Below are 22,465 nucleotides of genomic sequence, written 5' to 3'. Positions count from 1 at the left end.
GTCGTAATTTGGCAGCAGCACATGTGCATGGAAAGTTGAACAGCTGGGGATTAGCCGGCAGATATGGAGACATACAGATGACCAAACACAATTTGAGATGCACTTTTCTGTAATGCATTTTATTAACAAAAAAAAAGCCATTAAATGTAATCAAAGAAGAAACAACCTAAGAAATTCCTGAGAAAGCAAAAAGGAGACATGAAATAATCCACATTTTGACCTCACCAAAAGCCTCGCCACCCCCATGTCTGTGCGTCCATGAGGCTACAGCTAAGATTGGTGAAGGGCTTGCATTAAAATATGCTAAAGACAGAATTTCTACAAGCATAGGACCCACCTTTAGTAACATCGAGACACTGGGTAGGAAACATTTCACTGCAGCCAAGCATTAGAAAAACAAGCAAATCTCTAACATGCCTCATCTATGGCTTTGAAAGAAGAAAAAAAAAAAAGGTTTCACTGAGGAGGTTGTTGTAATTACAATGACATTCATGACACAATAAAACAGCATATTGAGTACAACAAGAGCAGCTTACACGACTGTTCAAGTATAAGAGCTTAATCATCCTGAAGTTTGTTCAGTCTTTCATAAACAAGCTAGAAACTAGTGTTTTGCATCAAGAACATAAATGCATATTTTATATACCTGTACTTTGACACAAATGTTTGTCTCTGCAGTTATTAAGGCACTGGGGCTGGAAATACAGAATACACCGAGTTTGTATGCAGAGTGGTGGTTTAATCTGAGTAACAGTCTGACTGGTAATCCTCACTGGCTGACACGTCTGGCTGCCCTTACAAGCAATGCAAAGAAAGACATTTATTATAAATCTGATAAAACTTTGATATATCAGATGACTGCATGGCTGTCTCAATGAAGTGAGTACAAAAGCAGGGTTTTGTTCAAAGTACTAGGGATTTGATCATTGATTATTATGGAGAAATGAACAAAGGAGCAGAAAAATGTGTGGCTGTCGTTTTAGAAATCCGACACGTAATTCAGCAAGTTTCCTTTGTGCCTTCTCAGTCAGGTACCGTAAAAGTCCAAGTGACAACAAACTGTCTCAACATCCCAGTGAAAGAGACATCACTCCAGCTGTCTCTTGTAGTCAGATTGCCTTCATTCCCTGCACTGATTGAGACACCAATCAGAGATAATCTGTACCAGAAAATAAGTGACAGATTCGTTCCGATGAAGTCGATTATTTGTTCACTGGATCAACTGCAAACCACGATACACCAGAAGCACGCCACTCGTACAGGCACTGCAAGACAGCACTTGAAATCCATGCTTGACTTCCTGAAATTGCCTCTTATTTTTGAAACAGCTTGAGGTTTCCAACTCTGAAATGAGCCCAAAAGTGGATTGTAGTTGGTTTTGGTCAGAGCAGCATGCTGTGGAATCTGTGACAGATCACTTGATCCTGGGAGGCAAAAGGCAGAGAAGGTCCATAGACATGTCAAACACCTTATTCTCCTCACAAGATATTTGTTCGTGGCAAAAAAATGAATCATTGATATCCATTGTTTGAGATAAATATCCATCCAGGGGAGTGCTTTCCATTTTTGGTCTTGTGTGGAAAAAAAAAATCACCTGAGAGATAATGTACAGAAAGAAAGCACAGATGAAGGTAAATCATTTAGTAATTATTTAGGCAGAAGACCCATAACTTTACTTCAGAAATATACTGTGTACTTTTACTGTCTACTTTTTAGTGATTAAAGAAGTGTGAAAATGACCACATGGTGACAACATCCAGTTATGAATTGGATTTTTTCCATCCAGTCCCTCCCTGATCTCAGGAATCCTTACAGAAGTAGAATAATGAATAATGTGTAGAAAACTTCCCATTTACCATTCAGGGACAGAAGACTCACTGTTTCCTCCTGACCACCTGTTTGAGGTGCAGCTCACTCTCTGCTGCTACGATCGGGAGCTCGTTCTTCAGGTGGTAAGAGATGAGGTGGCTGATACTCTCAAACAGCATGTCCTTGGTTCGGACCTGTGGGGAGGGAGAGAGTTACTGTGACGTTAATGTCTACCACACACATCACTCCTGAGCCGTTCCTGCTTGTTGCCGTACTCACCACTCCCTCTGGGTCCACCAGAAGTAGGTGTTTGGGTAGGCCGCAGTGCATTCCTGTTAACACGTACTGTCCCGGGTTGGTGGTGCTCTCCCGGACCAGGAAGTCTCCGTCTCGGACCAGGAGTCTCTCTGCATCCCGTCTGCTCATGCGGCTGTGGTACCACATCTCCCTGCGGAGTTGATCCTCATTTGGGGCCACGGGGGCTCGACGGCGTGGAGGGCTGGGCCACTGGTCCTCCAGAACCTGGACACCTCCAGCTACAACAGACAGACTGGACCCAGCAGCTCCACCACAGGCTTCATGGAGCTTCAGGGCATCCTCAAAGGGCCCTAATTCACAATTTTTAACATGTTTAAGTGCAGTCATGTTATAATATTTATAATATGTGGTTATAACAATATGCCTTGCTAAATTCCAGGACTTACTCATATCAAAGAGGTCCTTTTTTGGACTCTCAGGTGCCCTGCCCCCCCTGGATCCCTCTGCCCCCAGTGAATTCAGGTTGTCTATACTCTGGGTATTGACATACTGATGCTCTTCATAATCTCTGCTGCCTGGTGGCTGACCGTCCGCACACAGGTAACCATCAGACGTCAGACCTGTGAAGCATCAGTGTTCAGACAGCCTGCTGGACAAGTAGATGTTTGTTTATGCATGAAAATTTGATATTTAATATTCTTTAGCGCCCTCTAGTGTCTGAAACTATAAAGCGCGCTGAGAGTCTTTCAACTACAGTACTCCTGTGGGAAAATAGAGGACAAGTACACCTATTGGTTTTCAGTGTTAGGAGCCTTTAGGAAACACTTGGAAATTCTTTTAGGAAATGCAAAAACAAATTTTATCAGAGGCTTCCAAGAATCAGATTATATCAGTCATCTTGAGAAGGGCTCAAACACAGTCTGTTCCACAAGGTCAGTACATTTCTTTGAGGGTATGAAATGAAGCAATAATAACACTTACATGTTCACAGGGAAGAGAATATGTGGCGTTTATTTTGAGAAACCCTTCAGGTTAATCTCTACGTATCAAAGCGTAATGTTTAAACAAATTTATATTTTCTGTATCAACTAAAATATGAATTGTTCTGACAAACAAGTGAGCAGTTTTATTTTTAGATGTTATACATGCACGCGACCACAAGGTCTCTCACCGGAGTTGCTGGTCGTCTCAGTGTCCCAGTGAAGCTCGTAGCACAGCTGGCCTGGGGCATAAGATACCTGCTCCCTCCTAGCCGGTGAGCTCGTCTGGGAAACCACACAGAAAACATCTAATACATTTACTGCATAGCCTCATACCTGAATGGACAACTCAGAAGCACTTTACTTGAAACTTGAAGCTCGAAGCGATTACCTTTATGCTGTTTATGTTCAAAGTTAGAATCACGAGATGATGTCTCTCATCCAAACAGAGGAGCTCAGGCTTTTTGTGTAATCAGGTTTATCTTTGACTATTATAGTGCAACCACATCAGGAGACAATCACAGCACACACTGTACTGTTTGATTTCCTATCAACTATCTGAGGTTTGCTCGAGTCTGACCCACATTTTCTGGACAAATTTACCTGGATTATTTGCTTCTGACTAGATGCTGCTTCATTTACTTCTGTCTTAATATTAGATTATAGGTGGAATCTTATCCTCACATATTTGGCAGTACTAGCAGGAAATACACCTCCAGAACCAGACTTTTCCAAAATAAAGCTCACAGAATCACCTGTGCTGCTGTCTTGCTCTGGGGTTGTGTGTGGATGTGACCGAGCATTGAGCCGCTCTGCCTCAGCCTGGAGTCCACCACTCCCCCAATAGGGGGCTCCTTTCCTGGGATGCTGTTGTAGTAATCGTGATCTGAGAAGTCTTCCTCCTCCCCCCACACCAGCTCTTCTGTCCTGACAGACCTGAGGATGGACATAGGTGGTAAGATCTATTTAATGCAGAGCTCAACGTCTGAACAAATGCAGTGTTCACATCACTAAGTCAACAACACAACAATAGCGGTGTTGATAATTAGCAATTTAGAGATGTTTCAGTGATATCAGTACAGGTCATGCTGATAAGGAGATATTTGTTCTGAAATAGATCCAGTCCTCTCAGATGACATCGCCACATCCTAAAGTGTTCTATATAAATCTGCTGGTGATTTATTTAGATCGGAGCAGCAGCAGGGAGACGTTCATTTGAAACCGGAAAGACAGAAATGTCCATTACAGCTGGGGCATCAGTACAACACTTCAGGTTTGCTCAAAGAGGAGAGAGGATCTATGAGGATTTATATTATAGGATGGATTTTTGAGATAATATGGGAACAAAATATCATGTTTTCTTGTCATAAGCAATAAAAGGATCTGAGAGTCGTACAGCACATCAGGATGCTGTTATGGAAAAGGCAGATAATCGTTTTCCTCTGCAGGATGCCCTGTTCGGTTTTAATACGCTCTATATTAAAGTTGTATATATTTTACATTCATGAAATCAGTGATATGGTGGCACTTTGTAGAAATTCATAGTAAGGAGTATTAGAAAGTCCACAGCTGTTTCTTAGAAAGGAGATGCAAGTGTTATTTCCTCAGTCCTCAAATACTGCACATTCACATGACAGATGTTACCTCTCCATGGACGTCATGGTTTTGGGAGGACTGTGCAGGTACTGTTTGAACTGCAGCTCAAAGGCTTGGCCAATGGTGCTGATGACACCCTGGGCTAAACCATCCGAGCACTCCAAGATGTGACATGCTGGAGCGACAAAAAAAAGAGAAACCTTATTTTCCAGCTCCACATACTTCTAGGATTATGATGTGTTATTTTGTATTCAATCCAGTATTTGCATTGATGGTTATGAATCAGACAGTAAAAGTAAAGCAGAGGCTTCTGAAGGTATACAGTACCTCTCTGGTTCACTGGGTCTTTGGCCACATACGCAACATAATCTGGCATGTCCTGCAACAAACGGGGGGGGGAAATTCAATTACAAGCAGATGAATTGGACCTATATAACTAAATTAAAAGGCCTCATTGATTGTTCAGTCATGAGATTGGAAATCAGTAAAATTGAGTCCAGCCAGATATGTGCAGTCTGCCAAAATGTCCATTCCAACAGCGACATAAAGGTGAGGGGAGTCGAACGCTGCACTCACCGTGTCTCCTCCAGAGGCGAAGGAGATGGACTGCATGGGATGGTGCGCTATCACCTGAAAGAGAAAGTGGACAACTGAGGCAGATGTTTAAAATTATGCAAATCAGGTTTTAAAAGCCCTTTTAAATGATGTCGCTTGGTCTAAAGTGGAGAGCAGTTGACATCTAGTGCTACTATATAATTGTTGTTTCACATATTTTTGTTCTGATAAAAGAAATGCATTTGGAGATCATTTAAAGCTGTGGTCCCCAACCTTTTCTGCACCATGGACCGGTTACACGTCAGATATATCTTCAGACTTTCCTTTAAATAAAATAAAATGATACGACCAGCTTAAAAACTGATATTTAACAGTTTTCTTTTTCTTTGACGTAGGTTCTTCTTCTGTCTCCTTATTGGATCTTTTACCCAGCGAAAGGAAAACTGTTCCAAAGATGTTTGAGTTTTGGTTTTGTTTTTTTTCCATTTTGCCAACTATGGAGTTTCAATTTCGCGATAATGTATTCTTATACAGGGTGGAATTTCCCCTTTAAGAAGGAAGTCATGTGACCAAGGCAAGCATCTTGACAAGCATCAAGAGTGACTCAGACAGATGTAGAAGAGAGAATCTGGTAATTTTCCAAAACAAAACATCCAGGATTAGATACTAAATGAAACAAATAATGTAAGTTATGTTTTCTATCTATGCGGTAACAATTGACCGGTCCATGGCCCAGGGGTTGGGGACTTCTGATTTAAATCACAGTAGAGCAGAGAAATTCTTTGTACATCATTCAATTCAAATTCAAAAAACTTTTAGTCCCCAATGGGCAATTGAAAGCACATAGAGTAGGATCGGTGTAAAAGTGCAAACATACAGTGTTCAGGGTGTCACTTAACACCAATTATGCCGTTTTGTTAAATGGATTAGTCTGATCCTTGTACAGAGGAACGTTCTGTGGTTTAGCATCATACCTGTCGAGTGGTAGGGATGAGCAGACCAAGGCCTTCAATGGAAATATTTACTGCAATACTCATGCCTGCAAATCGAAGGTTACTCTTCCCCATTATGGACTGGAGAGCTTTGTTCAGTGTCTAAATGACAGACAACAACACAGTAAACATTCTATTATAATATACACTATAATACTTGTCATACACTGTATTGTACCACTTATCAAGCCCTCCAGTGAACATCAGTCCATGAGAGCTATCAATGTCAGAATCGATGACGAGCTTCTTAAAACTAGTGACCAACCCTGTGTCCGTCTCGTTATCCAGCAGGGATTAAATAATCTACAACCGAGTCACATCGTTTCCTAAAATCACGCCATTCGTTGTTTGACCAAATTTGACAAAACCTTATCATCTGAGGTTGAACATTTACAATTAATAACTTTAAAAATTAAAATTTCCACTGTAAATTTACAATGAAATGTAGTGCCTTTTCTGCTGCATTAACATCCTACAGTGACGTGCTGTAAATGGAAAAGTAACCCCTGATTACAGGACTTCAATAGAATGTCATTAATTACAGAGATGAATTGTAAACTTAGCTGTAAACAGATGAGCATCATTTGAAGATGGATGACAAATGTGGGAGCTAAAATGAAGCAGACATGTCACAACCTGCTCAACCCCCCCACCCCACCCCAGCACGCACTGATCAGGTAGCCTCCACAGTAAAAGTCATCATTTTTATTGTGTCCCCACTAAAGAGATTGTCATATCCGCTTGCTGCATATCACAAACAGGTTCCTACCGGCCACTAACACCCACAAAAGGCCTGTGTAGACCTAAACAATAAGAAACTGTCTGGGTGTGATGGATGGGACGACATCAGTAGATAGCGTGTGGCTTGTAGCATCATGGTTCTGAACGGGCCAATGATAAGCAGTCATAAGTTCTTTCATTTTATAAATGGGACAATAAGATTTATGACTAACCTTCTTCCTCCAAGCTCCCTTTCCACCTGGGACAGCTTCACACAGCCTGTTGATGGCCTCCCTAATTAAGGGAATGAAGGAAGGTCAAAGTTCAGGCCATGTGACACACTGGTCTCTCATCAATTGGCTAAAAAGGACACGTTTATTTCACACAATAAAGTGCTGTATGCTAAAAAAAATTAAAAAATCCTTTTGACAAAAAGATGGCACTTTGGACATAACAGGATTTGCAAAACCTCACCAAACTTAAACATTCTGTAAAGTTAACTTTCAATAAATGCCGATTATGAGAAGACAGCAAACCAATCAGAACACTTCACTGTTACATAGAGTGGTGATCTCAACATAGCAGCACTTCTGATTTCCAATATATGGCATGGAGTGTGTTACTATGATTCACCAATTACTGGATTCTCCGTCCCCCACAGCTTGAATATATTTTGTAAAAACAAAACGTAAAAATTCATCATTACCAAGAGAAGCTTAATTCACATCAGCTGATAAGCAATAATGAAGTTAGAGAAAAGTAACCACCGAACTATCAAGAAATCCATTGCATTCTGACAGTCACTTTGGTTATTCAGTTAACATAGTATATTATGGGGGAGGGGTGATCACAAACGTCAGCATGCTGGTGACCTTTCTGACATCACCACAGAACACACTACAGAAGCACAAGTGGATTGAATGATTTACAAATAAGAAATCCAAATTCCAACCTGTAAAATAATTCTGTTTTATTTGTAACAGTAATCTAAATACTTCTTTAACAAAAGTTCATTTGACTTAATTAAAACCTCATTTTGAGGTGCTGCTTAACCACGTAAAAGAAATGTCAACTTCATATTTAATGTTCATTAAACCTGCTGGACATTAATAACGTTAAGGAATAGCATAGGCTGAAAAAAAAAAAAAACCCAACTCAAAAACTGCTGCATCACAATGATAAAGAAACATGAGGTTAAACATGAACAGAGACTCGTTGTTTGGGCTGAGGTGATACGACTCACAGAACCGTCACAGGCTGAAGGTGAGGCAGGGGGTGTCAGGATGTCCAAAACAGTTGTTTCAAGCAATGTTCAAAGGCTAAGAAAACAACTTACTCTGTTAAAGAGTATGTCGAACAGAACGTTTCCAGTCTGTGCAGCACCAAAAAGTCTCCCTCCCTACTTGTTAACCGCACCATTAATGATATGCTGTTCCTGCAGTGCAATTCTTTTTACGCATTTTATACCACTCTGCAGCGAAGCTGCCATAACTCCTGGGAATGTCTGCATAATGGGCTTTTAAAGCCTCGGTCTTTGTATGTCTGAACGTGGGCGTGAGGTATAAGAGTTGAGGATTGGGCTTGCACCCTCACCGCCAGGGGACAGCGGGGACAGCGGTGAAGAACCCAGCTACCCCTATCGAGTGGCTTGTAAATATTTAAAAAGCAGCGTCCCGGGCCCCATTTCAAGTAAAGGTCTAGTCAGGGACTTTTGAAAAAAAACACCATGATGTTTTGAATGACTCATGCTGACGAGAGGGTTGAGGAGCCAGGGTGTTGTTGTTATTGTCTACCAGCCTCTGGTGCAGTAAAATGCGGGATCTCACTATCGCTAGTGTTGCTGCTGAACGTCTAGCTGAACGTGGTGACACAGAGAGTAGTGTTGACAGAATGCACCCTCTTCAAATCCTGGAGCTGAAGAACATTTTTGAAATTCCGTCAAGGACTGAACATTTTGTTGTGGTTTTCCAGGACTAAATTAACTTGTGTACGAGCCAGAAAACTAGGGGGAAAGCTAGCCCCCGTTGCTTCATAGAGGCAACCGGTGGATTTTATTAGGTTTTTAAATCCAATTTGTTTGTTAGATTTGATTAAGATTTAAAAAAAAAAAAAATCATTGATTTTTGGACTTTAGACAGATGGCTGGTCCCATGACATCCCAGGACTTTTGTCACTGGCATCACTGCAACAGTTAGAAGTCCTTTAAAGCTTCCCATCATACTGTTGCTGCAGAATGGGAAAAGGATGCAGTGAATTCGACTAAGGTCACGCACACTTACAAAATCATTTGAGATAAAAACCACAAGGATACAAATAGAAAGAAAATACAAACACAACAAAAACATTCACTGAAACTGTGATGAGAAAACTGATGCAGCCATAATACAATTAAGCCCGGTGAGGTCGGCTCATGCTCGGCATGGTTTGTCTCTCTCTCCCTCTCTCCCTCCCTCACTCTCTCTGCTAATGTTTTGGTGTGAACCCCCCCTCCATCCTCCCTTCTTCCAGAAGAAGTTACAGCTGCACACATTATCCAGAAGGGTACGTTCATAAGGACCACTGCAGCTTTCAACAGTCATTAGCCAAAATCATCAATAATAGATCTCCATCTCTATCACTCCATATCTGCTGCCTCATCCCCCCACACTTAGGCCTTAGATGCACAGTGGGCTCCGATTACAGCCGATCGATTACGGGGGACAGAAAGAGAGAGATGGAGAAGTAGTGGGTGGGGGGATGGAGAGAACTCTGCTTTTATGACATTAACATCACATGTATGGCATAAAAACACACCAATACAGACATGACCAGTGTACATCGGTGATTAAAAATAAACAATTCATAACATGTAGAGCCATAAATGTTTTTCTGACAATGTGAAACATTAATTAATATTTTATGCTTGCACTGGTAACACATTTAATGAGAGAAATGAATAGTTTTAAAGTTGTGTTGACATCAATAAAACAAAAATAAAGTTTTCAAACAGCTCAGCAAAGTTACAGAATACAAACTAAAAGCTATAGCAGTTATTTTTAAAAAAAGCATTGATCTAGCCAATAAAAAGCTAATAATCAACAGATCAAAACAGAAGCATCACAGTCATTGATCTGATATCATGGTGGATGATTTACTGCTCCCGGTAGAGATGGTCACATCTTACCTCGTCACCTGAGTCCGTGTGTTGAAGTCCAGGGAACGCATCGACTTCAGTACCTCAATGCAGCCCATGTACTACAGAAGACCAGCACAGACATACACTGATCATTAATCATTGGTTTAAAAGTAGTAGTGAACCAGTTCAGTCACACAGGAAAGGACTGAGATTAATCTGTTCAAGTCAAAATGACATATCTCCATGACTCACCCCTAAAAATGTGCAGCCAATGCATGAGAATGACGTATTATTTTTGAGATATGAAGGACGCCCAACCTTGGAGTCACCCTGAAATCTTATCAATATAATATGAAGCACAACTATTTATCAGGGAGATAAAAATCAGGTCAGGTATTTGTACCAGACGTTGTATTTGGAGAAAATATGACAAGTCGTAGTAAAAGCATTCAAGAAAAAGATTGCATTGAAACTTGTTTGGTGAAACAACCTTTTGTAGCAATAGTTTATAATCTAAGTCTACACCGGCCATTATGGTACGTGCAGCAAGTAGCAGCCAGCTGAGGAGCTCCCTAATGGCTGTCAGGATGAGATGCTGATGGTAGCTTGACCAAATTAGAAGTACTCAGAGCTCCGACACACGGACACGATTCTGATGCCTCCGGGAGATGCATCGAGTGTGCGCACATTTCTGGATACAGCCATTGTATTTGAGGATGATTTGTACTTAAGTGTTTTGCTCTGAGGTTATGAAATACCAAAAATGTTGTGCAAAATGCTGTTTCATATTTCTTTTAACATCTATACAACAGGGGCACATGCCCCAGTATTGCTCTACTCCATCTCATACTGTATGGAGAAAGAAACAGACTTGAGTAACAATATGGTGGGGCTACAGTAAGCTTTAAAATACCATAATCTTATTTTAGTTAAAACAACAACAAAAACAAGTAGACGAGTACGGCAAATATATTTGTAGAAATAGAAAATCTGAAAGCACACCAAAGTTGAACATATGATGGGGTAAAATCCACTTTAACTTAACTGTTGGGTATGTGATGGACTGGATTTGTAGTTTTCCATCAGAATGATACTGATATGGTATTCAACTATTTAAATGTTTGCTCTGTAACAGGTTAAGCATTATCAAATATAAAAACATCTCTCTTCTGATAAGTTAACGTTAGCTGTGGACAAAATTTGCCAGAAAGCTGCAGTAGTGTTTAAATTCATTCAGTTATCTCAATAAAGGAAGGTTTGTGTGCTGGATTTAAAATGTTAACAACGCTCTATTTATAACTCCAGACATCCAACAATGCATCACATTATGGATGCAGTAGATTAACGGGACTTGTGCCCCCAGTAGACATATATCCTGCTACACCCCTGTTGCTATGCAGAAACTTAAGACACTGCCTCTTCATACAGATACAACTTTATTCTTACCAACAACCTGTAAAAATCAAATGTCTATTCTCTTGTTTGTGGAGCAGGAAGCTTGAGAATGTGTTGTGTGCTTGTTCTTGCTGCTCTGTAGACTAGAATTAGGTGCACATGCTTGATCACATTTAACTCAATGTTGTGTATGTGCTATAAATCAGAAGGTTTGTCTCCATCAAAAGCAGTAAGCTAATCATTTTAGAATTTCTAAAATCTCATACAGAATTCAGTATGCTTCAGCGCATCTGAGCCGGTGGGTTTCATTAGGTGTCTGATGAGTTTAGTGCTATTTTCATCCTCTCCTGAAGAACTTGGGCTCAGTGAACACACCCCCAGTAAGACCTGCAACCACTTTATGGAGGCTAATGGGCATCCAAATAAAGAAAAAAGCAGATAAACATCAGGGCAGCAGCGCTCTCACAAGTGTGTGTGTGTGAGAGAGAGAGAGAGAGAGAGAGAGAGAGAGAGAGAGAGAGAGAGAGAGAGAGAGAGAGAGAGAGAAAAAGAGAGCCTTTGAGCCCAAGATTAATGAGCTTTCTAACCAGATCTGGAGGAGGAGGCTTCCATCAGAGAAATTGCCTCTCGCTCCCTCTTTTTTTCTTTTCCTCCCACTGCCATTGTGTACATAGTCACAAACTAATCTTCTGCTTTAAGACATCTCCTCCTCTATAACCCTATTTGTGCTCCTGTCATTCGAGCCAAATCTCCAAAACAAGGTTCCTGACTTCTAAGAAATCGACTTTCCAGGAAGAATTCCTCATGAATTTAAAATGGCAATTAAACATTGTTACATCGTGGTTCACTTCTTTGAGTGGGTTTATTGTTCACTAGTGCAGGAAGTGTCGCATGGGACCATTTATTGCCAAATACTTTTTCAGTTTTCAAGAAGATCCATGCATTTTCTACACCAAACGGAAGGCAGATGATGGGCAAACATTAAAAGTTCGAGTGCTCGTTGCCAGACAACATTTGTACCACGGAGATACTGAATGATTAGGGTTGTTCAGAAAATGCTGTACAGCACCATGTCTTGTTTGAAACGCTGTTTGAAGCTCAGCTTCCTTCAGAGCTTTGGAGGACTATTCACAAAAGATTGTACATGAATAAAAATATGCTTGGCTTATTGAAGCACTGAAGGATTATTTTTGACATATGCACCAACAAACAACTAAATCGATACACAGAATCTGATGGAGAAATATTGTGCACTAGATTCAGGGTGATGGTACGAAATGTCAGCAGTGGAGAGTTAATTCAGCTCTATACATACAGACTGCTTTAGCTGGTCTGAAATACGAATTTAGGGAAGCCCTTCATGGGGAAGGAGAGCCTATACATACTCACGGCTGGGTCTCTCCCATAACGATCCAACATCTTCCACATCACATGATGGAAATGAATGTGATTAACTGTAATTCAATATAGGAATGAATGGTGCCTGTATAATGCCATTAGAATGTGTGCTTGGGCTCCAGGCTGGACTAATCAAGAGCCATGTTATTAGTTTGAGGAAAAGGAAGGAGGAAGACCAATGTGAGGGGGCGGAGGTGTGGGGCACCACAGATGGGAGGGTACTGCACTGACATCAACAGTCTGCTGGGGCTGGCGAGCCTTTGTAAAACACAAATTACGTGAACACATTGACAAAGACAACTCTTAGAAAGAGGAAATTGCCTAGTTCCATTTATAAAATTCTTTTCTCTAGTGGGACAAAGAAGCATCCACTTCGCCTTAGCTGATCTAATAATAACAAAAGTTTTTATACTAACGGTCACTCCATTTTTATACTCTGTTGTATTGATGCCAGCTATGGTATGGTTCGGGATGTTACGGTGCTGTCAGGTTGTGTAAAAATCACATTCTATGGATAAAATTACTCTCACATGGATGTAAACAAAGCCGGATACACACAAAGGATACCACTCCCACAAGCCTCCTGTGGGAACTCAGGTTATCACTTACTGTAGGTGCAGACCGTTATTGCTTTTGAGTAAATTATACGATACATAGGGCATATAGTAAAAACTGCAGCAATATACAGATCCTACATGGACTGGGCATGCATGGTTTCATGGTGTGTCCGTCTCCGCCCTGACGCAGTCTTTCTACTGGCCACATTGAGCATCTCTCTGGATTAAATTATGGATTCTGTAGCTCAGCCACATGAGCTGCATAACAAACCACCTGGCACTGAGGTTCCTTTTGTTTCACACCCAGATGGAGCAACCTTCACCTGTGGTCATCAACATCATATGAGTCACTGATCACTGTGGGCTCTTGATTAACATCAGATTATCGCAAAATGAAAAATTTAAAAACACTCCACTTGGATCCGTCTTAACAATACACATTCAGTACACATTGCAAAACAAGTGACTCACCCTGACAATGTAAGAGGCCCCTGGTCCTGCAATCTTCTTGTCAGGATGCAGCCAGCCTTGAGAGGGTTTGTTGATGAAGGTACCCTTCTGTATGAAGTCGTCTCCCCCCAACCACATGCCTTCCACCCTTGTCCTGCGGTTCATTCCTGATCTGGAGCTGCTGAAACCCCCAGGGCTCGACATGGCCTCTGATGCCCCAAATCCATGGGAAGTCGGATTGGCAGTATGTGCTGCGGCTACTGCCCTTTGCCCCCGAAAGGCCTGCAAGGAACAGGGGGTAACACAAACAGGGTCACAGGAGTTAAGCACCGCTGCCAGGCTGGCCACGGGGCCACTAGCCGAGGTCACTCCACTGGCCCTCTGTGATGATGAAGGAAGGGAGGCAGATGCTTGGGAGGGAGCTGCTGCTTTGCCTGAGTCCTTGCTGGAGCAGGAGCTGGAGGGGCTCCGGCTGAGGAGGGAGTTAGAGAACTTCCACTGGGGCATCTTCGGGATGAGCATGCAGAAGGTAGTGGTGGCATCTTGTTCCCCATCCAGGCAAGGGGAGTCGACTAAGGCTGCAGCCCCAACAGAGGATGATGATCTGCCACTGGGATCCAGAGGAGGTAGCGGGGGCAGAGGGAGGCTTGGAGTGGAGGAGGGGGCCACCGGCGTGGCCACAACTTTGCCGCTCATGGCTAAGCTCTGCATCAGGTCGTCAGAGGAGGAGGTCACAGATTCGTTGCGAAAGCGGCCATACTTTGGCTTAAGGAGCATGCCCGGAGGAGTCGCCTGAAGCAGGAGCTGGGGGGGGGGGTGGCAGCGGGTGATGGTCAGAGGATGAGGAGGGGGGGAGAGGGGAAAGGGGGAAGGGGGGTGTGATGGATGAAGAGAGAAATCTAGAAGGGAAATCTTCCAGATGGAGTCCCGTATCCTTTCAACCGACTGCTGTCTGGTCCTCTCCCATTCACACAGACGGACACACACTGTCCCAGCCTCATGCCACTCGTCTGTGTGTGTGTGTGTGAGCTGGCTTGCCTCCCTCACCGCCTTAGGCTAGCTCACTCATCTGCCCAGCCTCTCTCTCTCTAGATGATGTCATTGGATCTATTAGCCCTGCCCTTCATGGCTGCTCCCAGCCTGCATCAGCTAAAACACATGTGCCTGAACCACCCTGTGTTCAGACACATTCACACTGCAGAGCCCCCGTTTTTGTTTTTAGTTTGTTTTTTTTACAGAAAAAATATTTTGCATGTCACTATGCGTTATATTCAGACTATGTTAAGGCTCCTATGAAATGATAAGGACAATGATTTATAAAATACACTTAGGTTATACACTTGACTTTAGGTATCTTGAAGCAAATTCAAAACTGTCTCTGTTGATGTGCATCAAATGGGAAGAAAACACAAGATCGTCCATGATTGGTGTTACTGAGGTTAGGTAGCAAAACACATGTAGACCATCATACCCTCCAGAATGAAGTAAAGCTAACAGAGAGGAAACTGATCCAGTTTCTCTGTATTTGGTCCCCACAACAAATATCTTTTAATCCCATCTGTCCCTCTGTTGTGTTATTTATCATTGTGTTTTACTTATTTGTCATAAACATCAGCTACGATTAACTCAAGCATGTAGAATTCTGTATTTCCACGTAATAGATACCAACTTAAAAGGGGCAACAATGCATCCACATTGAGAAGGGAATCTTTGTCTTTCACACCCACCCTATCCCATCTGCCTGAAAGTTCCTTCCACCTACCCTCCCATCCACCTCCCAGGGGGGCAATAAGCCATATTACCATGATTCTGTAAGCCCTCCATGTTATCATCTTCATATTCCTTCCCTACCATTTCTCTGATATAATTTTCTAAATTTTAGCACCATTTCCAATTACAATTGTGTACCCATATGATACAAATGTATTATGAGGAAGCATCTGAGGGCAGGATAAATAGAGTTAAAGATAAGTGGGAGAAGAAAGGATGTGCACCATGATGACCTTTGTTATTAAGATTATGTAGATGAAGGTGGGGGTGAGTTTAAAAAAAAAGCTTAATGTCTTTCCATCACGTCAGAAGTGATCAACCACAGCCAAAGAGATTAGTCATTTTGAGAAAATTAGAAAAAAAAAGTCAGAAAACGGCTAATAAAAAATACAAAGAAGCCTCTGTGTTCAAAAACAAGCGTCAGTAAATACAGATTAGAGCAATTTCTGTACTGATTGTGAAATAACAGGGTCATCTGTTCTATGAGAACAAGAGATATCTCCTGACTATATACTATCACCTATTCAGACATGGAAGAGCTCATTATGTACCTTTCAACTGTTACAATCCAATGCAGAAAGCCATTACAATCTGTGTTGACACATAAATCCCTTCAGACAGTAGTGCATGATCATGTTATTGTTGAATCAATGGCTACACAGTAAGAAATGAAGATATTCTCAAAAGAAAAAAAATATGATTCAGATAAATTGAAATTTTTTTTAAAAATTAACAAATTAAATTCAAATTGAGCACATATTTGAAACTTCAGAAACAGAATCTTACTTGTATGCCAGCGTCTGAGGAGGAAGAGGAGGAAAATATGATCTAGCCCAGTGAATGTCCAGAGTCTAGATAGCAGACATTAAATTTATACACCATGAGAAAGCCACACACAGACATACACACATGACCATCAGACACAATATAACATCCCCACCCCGACACCACTGCAACACCACCTTCCTCCAAACAAGCAGTCAGTTCTGAGTTGTTTGCTATAATGTGTTAGAGCAAGTTACTGATAAACCAGGTGGAGTCAGTGCATGTGACCAATGCACAAAGCATTGGTCACAATGTTCTGTCCTATTTTCTGCAAAAAAAAAGAAGAAAAAAAAGAAGAAGAAAAGCTAGCAACATCAACAAAAATGTAAAAAAAAAAATACAGCATTTTTATTCCCTCAAGTCAAGTAATTAAAAAACAAGTATTTGACTACTTTAAAATGACAAGTTGCTTAATTTTTACTTGATTATTGGTTGGTGATTGTGCTGTGGTTTTCACATATGTTACGAGTTACTGACTTCAGCAGTTTGCATATACAAGTGGAACAAATCATGCAGTGAATACAACAACACTCATTAGCAGGCATTACCTTGACAACAATGATTGAAAAAACATGTGTTACACATAAAACAGAGTCCTAACTAGACTGTTTAATTCTGATGTGACTTTACTCTCAATTTACTTACAAATCCGTGACCAAGGAGTGTAATATATTAATGTAAAGGGAAAGTTTTAACATGATTTCTTGTGCATAAGAGTACACAATATTAAATAGTAAAATATTACCAATTGCACATATTAGGTCAGGAGAAATGTATAAAATAGAAAACAAAGAAAACCCAAGATAAATTAGCATCAGTCCCAAACCGGATTAAAACTTGAATCTAAAGGATGAATATATCACTAATACCCAACAAACATACGTATCTGAGATGAATATTCAGATCTGCTCCTGAAAAAGACTTCATATTAATCCTGTGGTTACTTTTCACAGAAAAACCCCCAAACACCTGTCTGTCACCTGTGTGATTATCATGCTCAACAAAGACCGTGCAAATGACTTAGTATTAAAAATCATTTTAAATTCTGTATATCAGGCCTTCGTGATTTGCAAATTTCTTGAAAGCTTCTGTTCGGTTAAATGTCCTATAAAATAAATGTTTGGTGGCTTCACCGTAGTTGCGGCTTTAATACTGGTAAAGTGAGGTCAGCGTTGCTGTCTGAAACTGGACACATTGGCCACCACCCCTGCCTTTCACCTCATTCAGCGTTTTGCCAACGCCTCCCTCTGGATTGTGGTCGCGCTCACAGCGATTGTCACAATGAGGTAAAGAGCTGTCGTTCACCTACTTTTCGCGTTAACAAAAACCAGACTCCAGGTCAAAAACGTACTCTAATACCCCTCATTCTATGATTTTAAATACCAAATTTACTAAAATGTCTGTAAAATATTGATTCTTGAAGGATATAGAGAAACACACTCACAGCCGTACGTTGGTGCTTCCTCGTTTGTACGTCCTGTTTCCAGAGCCGAGTGAGACATCTTTTCCAAAATAGACGATTTATGCACAAGGACCGTCCACGTGCCGCTGCCTCGTCCAATCCGCAACACCCGTGAATCCGTTGGCGTTTGAATTGTCAGCGGCAAATGACAGACTTGTTGCGCTCGCTGGTTTCACCCGAAAACATCGTCCTCGACTTCATATCTCCCTGCTGACAAGGAACCGACAATGTCCAAAAAACAGATTTATTACTCTGACAAGTACAACGACGAAGACTTCGAGTACAGGTGTGTAAAGTGTTTTTATTTCTATATTTTAATGTCACTGTTGCTTTTTAAAAACGTTTGTTAGCCCAACGCTAAGCCACAGTCTTAGGTTAGAACGGCTCCGTCACCACAGACGTAACTTCATAATTTTGACAATTTTTTTCTGTTTTGGGTGAGTCAGCGAAAAGACAACGCTCTATATGTTTGTTTGTTTTTTGTGTTACGTTAAATTTCACAATAGACTAATTTCCTGTGACGGCAAAAAATACCGTGTTGCCTACGTAACAACTAGCCTTGCTAACAGTCGCCGTCCAGCTAAGTGACAGTCGGTCCGGTGTGGTGTGGTCCGATGAACGCTGCTTTAACGCTTCCGTCGTGAAAAAGGTGACACCAAACACTTACGTGTGTTAATAAAATTGTAAATCCAGGCTCTGTTATGCTTGAAGTGACCTGAATTCTTTTGAATCCTTGTCATTGTTGACTGTTTAATTAACTGTTCCATGTTCGACAGACACGTCGTGCTTCCGAAGCAGCTGTCTAAGCTGGTGCCCACCACCCACCTGATGGCGGAGGACGAGTGGAGGGGTCTGGGGGTCCAGCAGAGCCAGGGCTGGACTCACTACATGGTCCACAAACCAGGCAAGTAGCCACGGACTAACCTGTATCTATATAACCTGTAGCTATATCTCCCCACCTATATATTTGAATAAGCTCACCTTAAAACCTCACTCTGTCAAGGTTTTTAACTCCACCTGTCAATCAAGCGCCCAACCAATCACGGCGCATCTGCCAGAAGGAATCAGGTGAACAAGAGCTCCTGGGAGCATTGTGGAATTAAATCTACACCTGTCACCACAAAAAATACTCTATTTTATGTTTAATGTCCATTGACATATAATGCAAACACACTGTACACAAGAAAACAAACGTTTTCTTGTGAACAGTTTTGACCAGCATCTACCCGGAAGTTTTTTCCGCTAGCCGAGTTAGCTGCAGACTTCACATTTGTCCATGTCTCTCACTTACGGAGCCGTTTTGGCTTTGTCAAAACATAGCGCTTTATATTCTTTGATTGTGACGGACCTCACGTAGGCGTGTGGGGAATCCCGATGCTTTATTCACCTGGACCGAACTCACGAATCCAGCGTCTACCCAGATGGCCGGACCGTAACGTCAAAGCGGCCTTTGTCTTCGTCTGTCCCACACACACGGAGCCGTTACGGCTTCGTCGGATACATCAGTTTGTTTTCTTGTGACAGCAAGGGGAAAAAAAAGAAACAAACGAAGTCTGATGTTATTATTTTATCGTGGAATTTCCACGGGTTCCTGCTAGTACCATTGATCGTTGTAAAGGTATTATCTACGATGTGACGAAATTGTTATTTGGAAACGGTTATTTGCAACTTTATTTTGAAAAACGTTCTTGTTTGTATTTCAGTACGGTACACTCAGTACGATACTGCTTAGCAAACAAACAATATTGATAAGTCCAACAGTGAAACTTTGTACTTTTAAAGATAACCTGTCTGTTCTGAGGAATCTATTTGTAACACGTGTGGAGAAGACAGATCATAATAAAAAATGTTAAACATTAATCAAACATTGATCGTATCGGTGTTGCATGAAGATGGAGAGGAAAGAGACCGAACCAAGCACATCTATCCGTGTCCTGCATTGTGCGATTTGATGCACACCATACAGCGTCACACACAGCTGTATGCATGACGGTATGATATAACTGCTGTACTGTGGATGATTCTGACAGAAACTCATTTGTTTTACTCTCCAGAGCCACACATACTGCTTTTCAGAAGACCTCTCCCAAAGGAATAAGTAGAAGCAGTCTGTAAAATGCTTGGTATAATTGTTGTTGATTTCATCTTGGGACTATACATCTCCTCCATGTTCATATATCTGTTGTGTAGAGAATATTTCTATTTCTGGTGTTTTTTTGTTTTCTTTTCTCAACACTCCTCAATTTTTAGAGGTACTGGGGGACAAATGGCTTGATTTGACTGTGAGACATAACCTTACAAAATATATGAAGGTGAATGTCTGTGTGGTTATTAAACATTTTAATGTTTAAAGTTTAATTTGAGTTTTCATAAAGGCAATGGATTTTATTTCTCAAGCCTATGATTTGCCCATGTGAAATTGTCTGAATGTTTTCTTAATCCTTGTTTATCTTGTGTATTTAATATTATTTCTAAATATTACATGTATGGAAACTGAGTAAATGCTGATTCAGTACATTCATTCCAGCTGAAATAACAGGATAAAATAATAAAACAAACTTCACGTTTTTGTCTTTTGTAGTTTTGGAGAATGGGTGAAATTCAGTCAGAAACATTGACTACTAGAGGAGTGATGAATTCAGAGTGTTTAATGCCCAGGGAGAAGGCTGGGGCCCGAGCCTGGTGTGCTGTCACTTTCTCTGGGCTATACGTTCCAGGGCCGGGTATCTTGGTGGCATCTCGGGGTAAGCTGTGACGTCCCAGCATGGAAAATGCTGGCTGTCGGGGTAGATAAATACTTGGATCTATGCTGTTGTACCTGCAAGGTCCAGGTGTCTTGGCTAAATCCACAGAATGTCCCCCTGTGCTATAACTCCTTGACATTGTGTAGCTTGCGCTGGCTGCCTTGTTTGGGATTTGAGAGCCCATGAGTTGGGGGAGAAAATACTTGTTGGGAGCAGGAACTGAGTCAGTGCCTCTGCAGTGAGTGCGAGAGCTCATCGTGTAGGCTGGGGCTCTGCGCTGGAGGTTACATGGTGGGACTTTCTCAGGGTTGTATGCACCTGGTCCAGGCATCTGGAAAAGCTCCTCTGGTGAACAAAAAACGGTTGAATCATATACCATCAACACCATATGGCAGCAGATATTTCAAGTTTTCTGTTGTAACAGCTGACTGGATCACTGGAAGTGGTATCAACGACAGAGGCTTTTGCTAAAGGAGTTTTTTCTAAGAAAAAGGAGCTACTAGTCTTGGATTAAAATGCATTTTTACAACATCCAAATTAATATTTAAAAATGCATGCACTCAGAATAATTTATTAAACAAATTAGAATGGGGGCTTACTCTCTGCTTTCATCCGGCCTAACATTGAGTATGAAGGTGTGCCATCCCTTCCAAATCGAGTGATCTTTGCATCAATGTGATACTTGGGTCCTGGACTTGAGTCAACATAGTACACTGGAGAGGAAATTAAAATGTATTATCAATTCAAATATACAGTATATGAACTGAAGGCCAAACATTTACTACAGAATTATGAGATGTCTCCCCTTAGTGGCTGTATTCTGACATTACATCAGATGGGTTATGCCTGTGGTTTAGATTATGTATTTGAGGAGATGAAATTATTCTGAAAACATGAAGCAAAAACACTGTCATGTAAGTAAAGATTAATTTGAATGTTTTTCTCATTTATTATTAAATGACAGTTTGATTATAGATTAAAACAATATCAAAGCATTTAATTATGTAAATTAAAAGCATCTATAATTGTATTTTAATACAACACTAACTGATATTTGACAATCATCTAAATGGAGAACCCACTATTGTCACTCATTCTGCCATGGAAAGAATAGGCAGGGCATGTTGGCTTGGTGAAGTCATGACCTGCAAATCCAATTGTAGATGGAAGGCCATAGCGCCCAGGTCCTGGCCCTAGTGACGAGGAAATAGCACACATGAGTTTCATAAGCTCTCAATGATTCATCATCATTGAATATCAGATACTGGTGTGTAGTAAGGGACATTAGGTGGGAATAGTTTGAGTCATCTGCTGAATTAATGTAGAGCAATTTCTTGCAGCTGTACAATGGTCATGCGCATAAAGTATGCTTTACCATTACGTGCATGTCACCTGCAATATTATAGTTCATTACATAACAGAATGACCACTTATCAGCCAATAAGAGTCAGAAAGGCTGTATCTGCATGTAGCAACACATTTCTCCGACACTTGGTGCCGACTGCTGACCTATCAAGTGTGCACTGTGTCAGACATACAGATAATCATCAGGGTGAACATTACATCAGCATACAAGGGTTCAGGGGCATGTGCACAAGTCGAGCTAGTGAGAACATTTTTTTACTGAAAGGAGCGAGTCCCTGCAAGTCTTAGAAAAACTGTAGTCTGTTCAAGTCAGTAATCCTTGCTTGAAATTATGAAATGACAAAACATGACCAGCAAGATCACAGCTAATGACTTGGATGCCTTCACACGAGATATCAAATGTCAAACATTTGGATTAACTTTTTTGAACTTACCCTTTTCTCTTCCTGCAATTATTGGGTGCTTGTTCTCCAT

The 22,465-nt window shown here is 41.2% G+C and overlaps 3 protein-coding genes across 6 annotated transcripts; 1 reads left to right on the top strand and 2 right to left on the bottom strand.

Annotated features, from left to right (window-relative positions):
- Nucleotides 1-98: 98 nt before the first annotated feature.
- On the bottom strand, nucleotides 99-17,889 carry shc2 (SHC (Src homology 2 domain containing) transforming protein 2). Of its 4 annotated transcripts, none has more exons than XM_068319353.1 (15): nucleotides 17,865-17,889; nucleotides 16,382-16,446; nucleotides 13,847-14,107; nucleotides 10,074-10,144; nucleotides 7,144-7,204; nucleotides 6,173-6,292; nucleotides 5,220-5,273; nucleotides 4,971-5,022; nucleotides 4,692-4,818; nucleotides 3,803-3,983; nucleotides 3,239-3,332; nucleotides 2,514-2,687; nucleotides 2,089-2,417; nucleotides 1,857-2,003; nucleotides 99-1,594 (listed from the first exon to the last, which is right to left on the bottom strand). In XM_068319353.1, the coding sequence occupies exons 3-14, from the start codon at nucleotides 14,027-14,029 to the stop codon at nucleotides 1,875-1,877; spliced, it is 1,575 nt and encodes a 524-aa protein (XP_068175454.1). In that variant the 5' UTR covers nucleotides 14,030-14,107; nucleotides 16,382-16,446; nucleotides 17,865-17,889; the 3' UTR covers nucleotides 99-1,594; nucleotides 1,857-1,874. The 4 variants fall into 4 exon arrangements, with proteins under 4 accessions (XP_068175454.1, XP_068175453.1, XP_068175452.1 ...); XM_068319352.1 differs by lacking the exon at nucleotides 17,865-17,889 and adding an exon at nucleotides 16,536-16,579; XM_068319351.1 differs by lacking the exon at nucleotides 17,865-17,889 and having other exon boundaries at nucleotides 16,382-16,567.
- A 117-nt stretch (nucleotides 17,890-18,006) lies between these two features.
- cks2 (CDC28 protein kinase regulatory subunit 2) lies at nucleotides 18,007-20,409 on the top strand. The gene is made up of 3 exons (XM_068319762.1): nucleotides 18,007-18,168; nucleotides 18,659-18,786; nucleotides 19,937-20,409. Exons 1-3 carry the CDS (start codon nucleotides 18,110-18,112, stop codon nucleotides 19,978-19,980), a joined length of 231 nt encoding a protein of 76 aa, XP_068175863.1. The 5' UTR covers nucleotides 18,007-18,109; the 3' UTR covers nucleotides 19,981-20,409.
- A 30-nt stretch (nucleotides 20,410-20,439) lies between these two features.
- Nucleotides 20,440-22,465, bottom strand: cimap1d (CIMAP1 family member D). The gene is made up of 4 exons (XM_068319761.1): nucleotides 22,426-22,465; nucleotides 21,709-21,819; nucleotides 21,226-21,339; nucleotides 20,440-20,971 (listed from the first exon to the last, which is right to left on the bottom strand). The coding sequence occupies exons 1-4, from the start codon at nucleotides 22,463-22,465 to the stop codon at nucleotides 20,484-20,486; spliced, it is 753 nt and encodes a 250-aa protein (XP_068175862.1). The 3' UTR covers nucleotides 20,440-20,483.

The sequence above is a fragment of the Antennarius striatus genome, chromosome 7 (genome assembly GCF_040054535.1).
Source record: "Antennarius striatus isolate MH-2024 chromosome 7, ASM4005453v1, whole genome shotgun sequence".
In the NCBI taxonomy this organism is placed as follows: domain Eukaryota; kingdom Metazoa; phylum Chordata; class Actinopteri; order Lophiiformes; family Antennariidae; genus Antennarius; species Antennarius striatus.
Note: the sequence above shows the minus strand (reverse complement) of the source record. Positions and strands in the feature narration are given on the sequence as shown.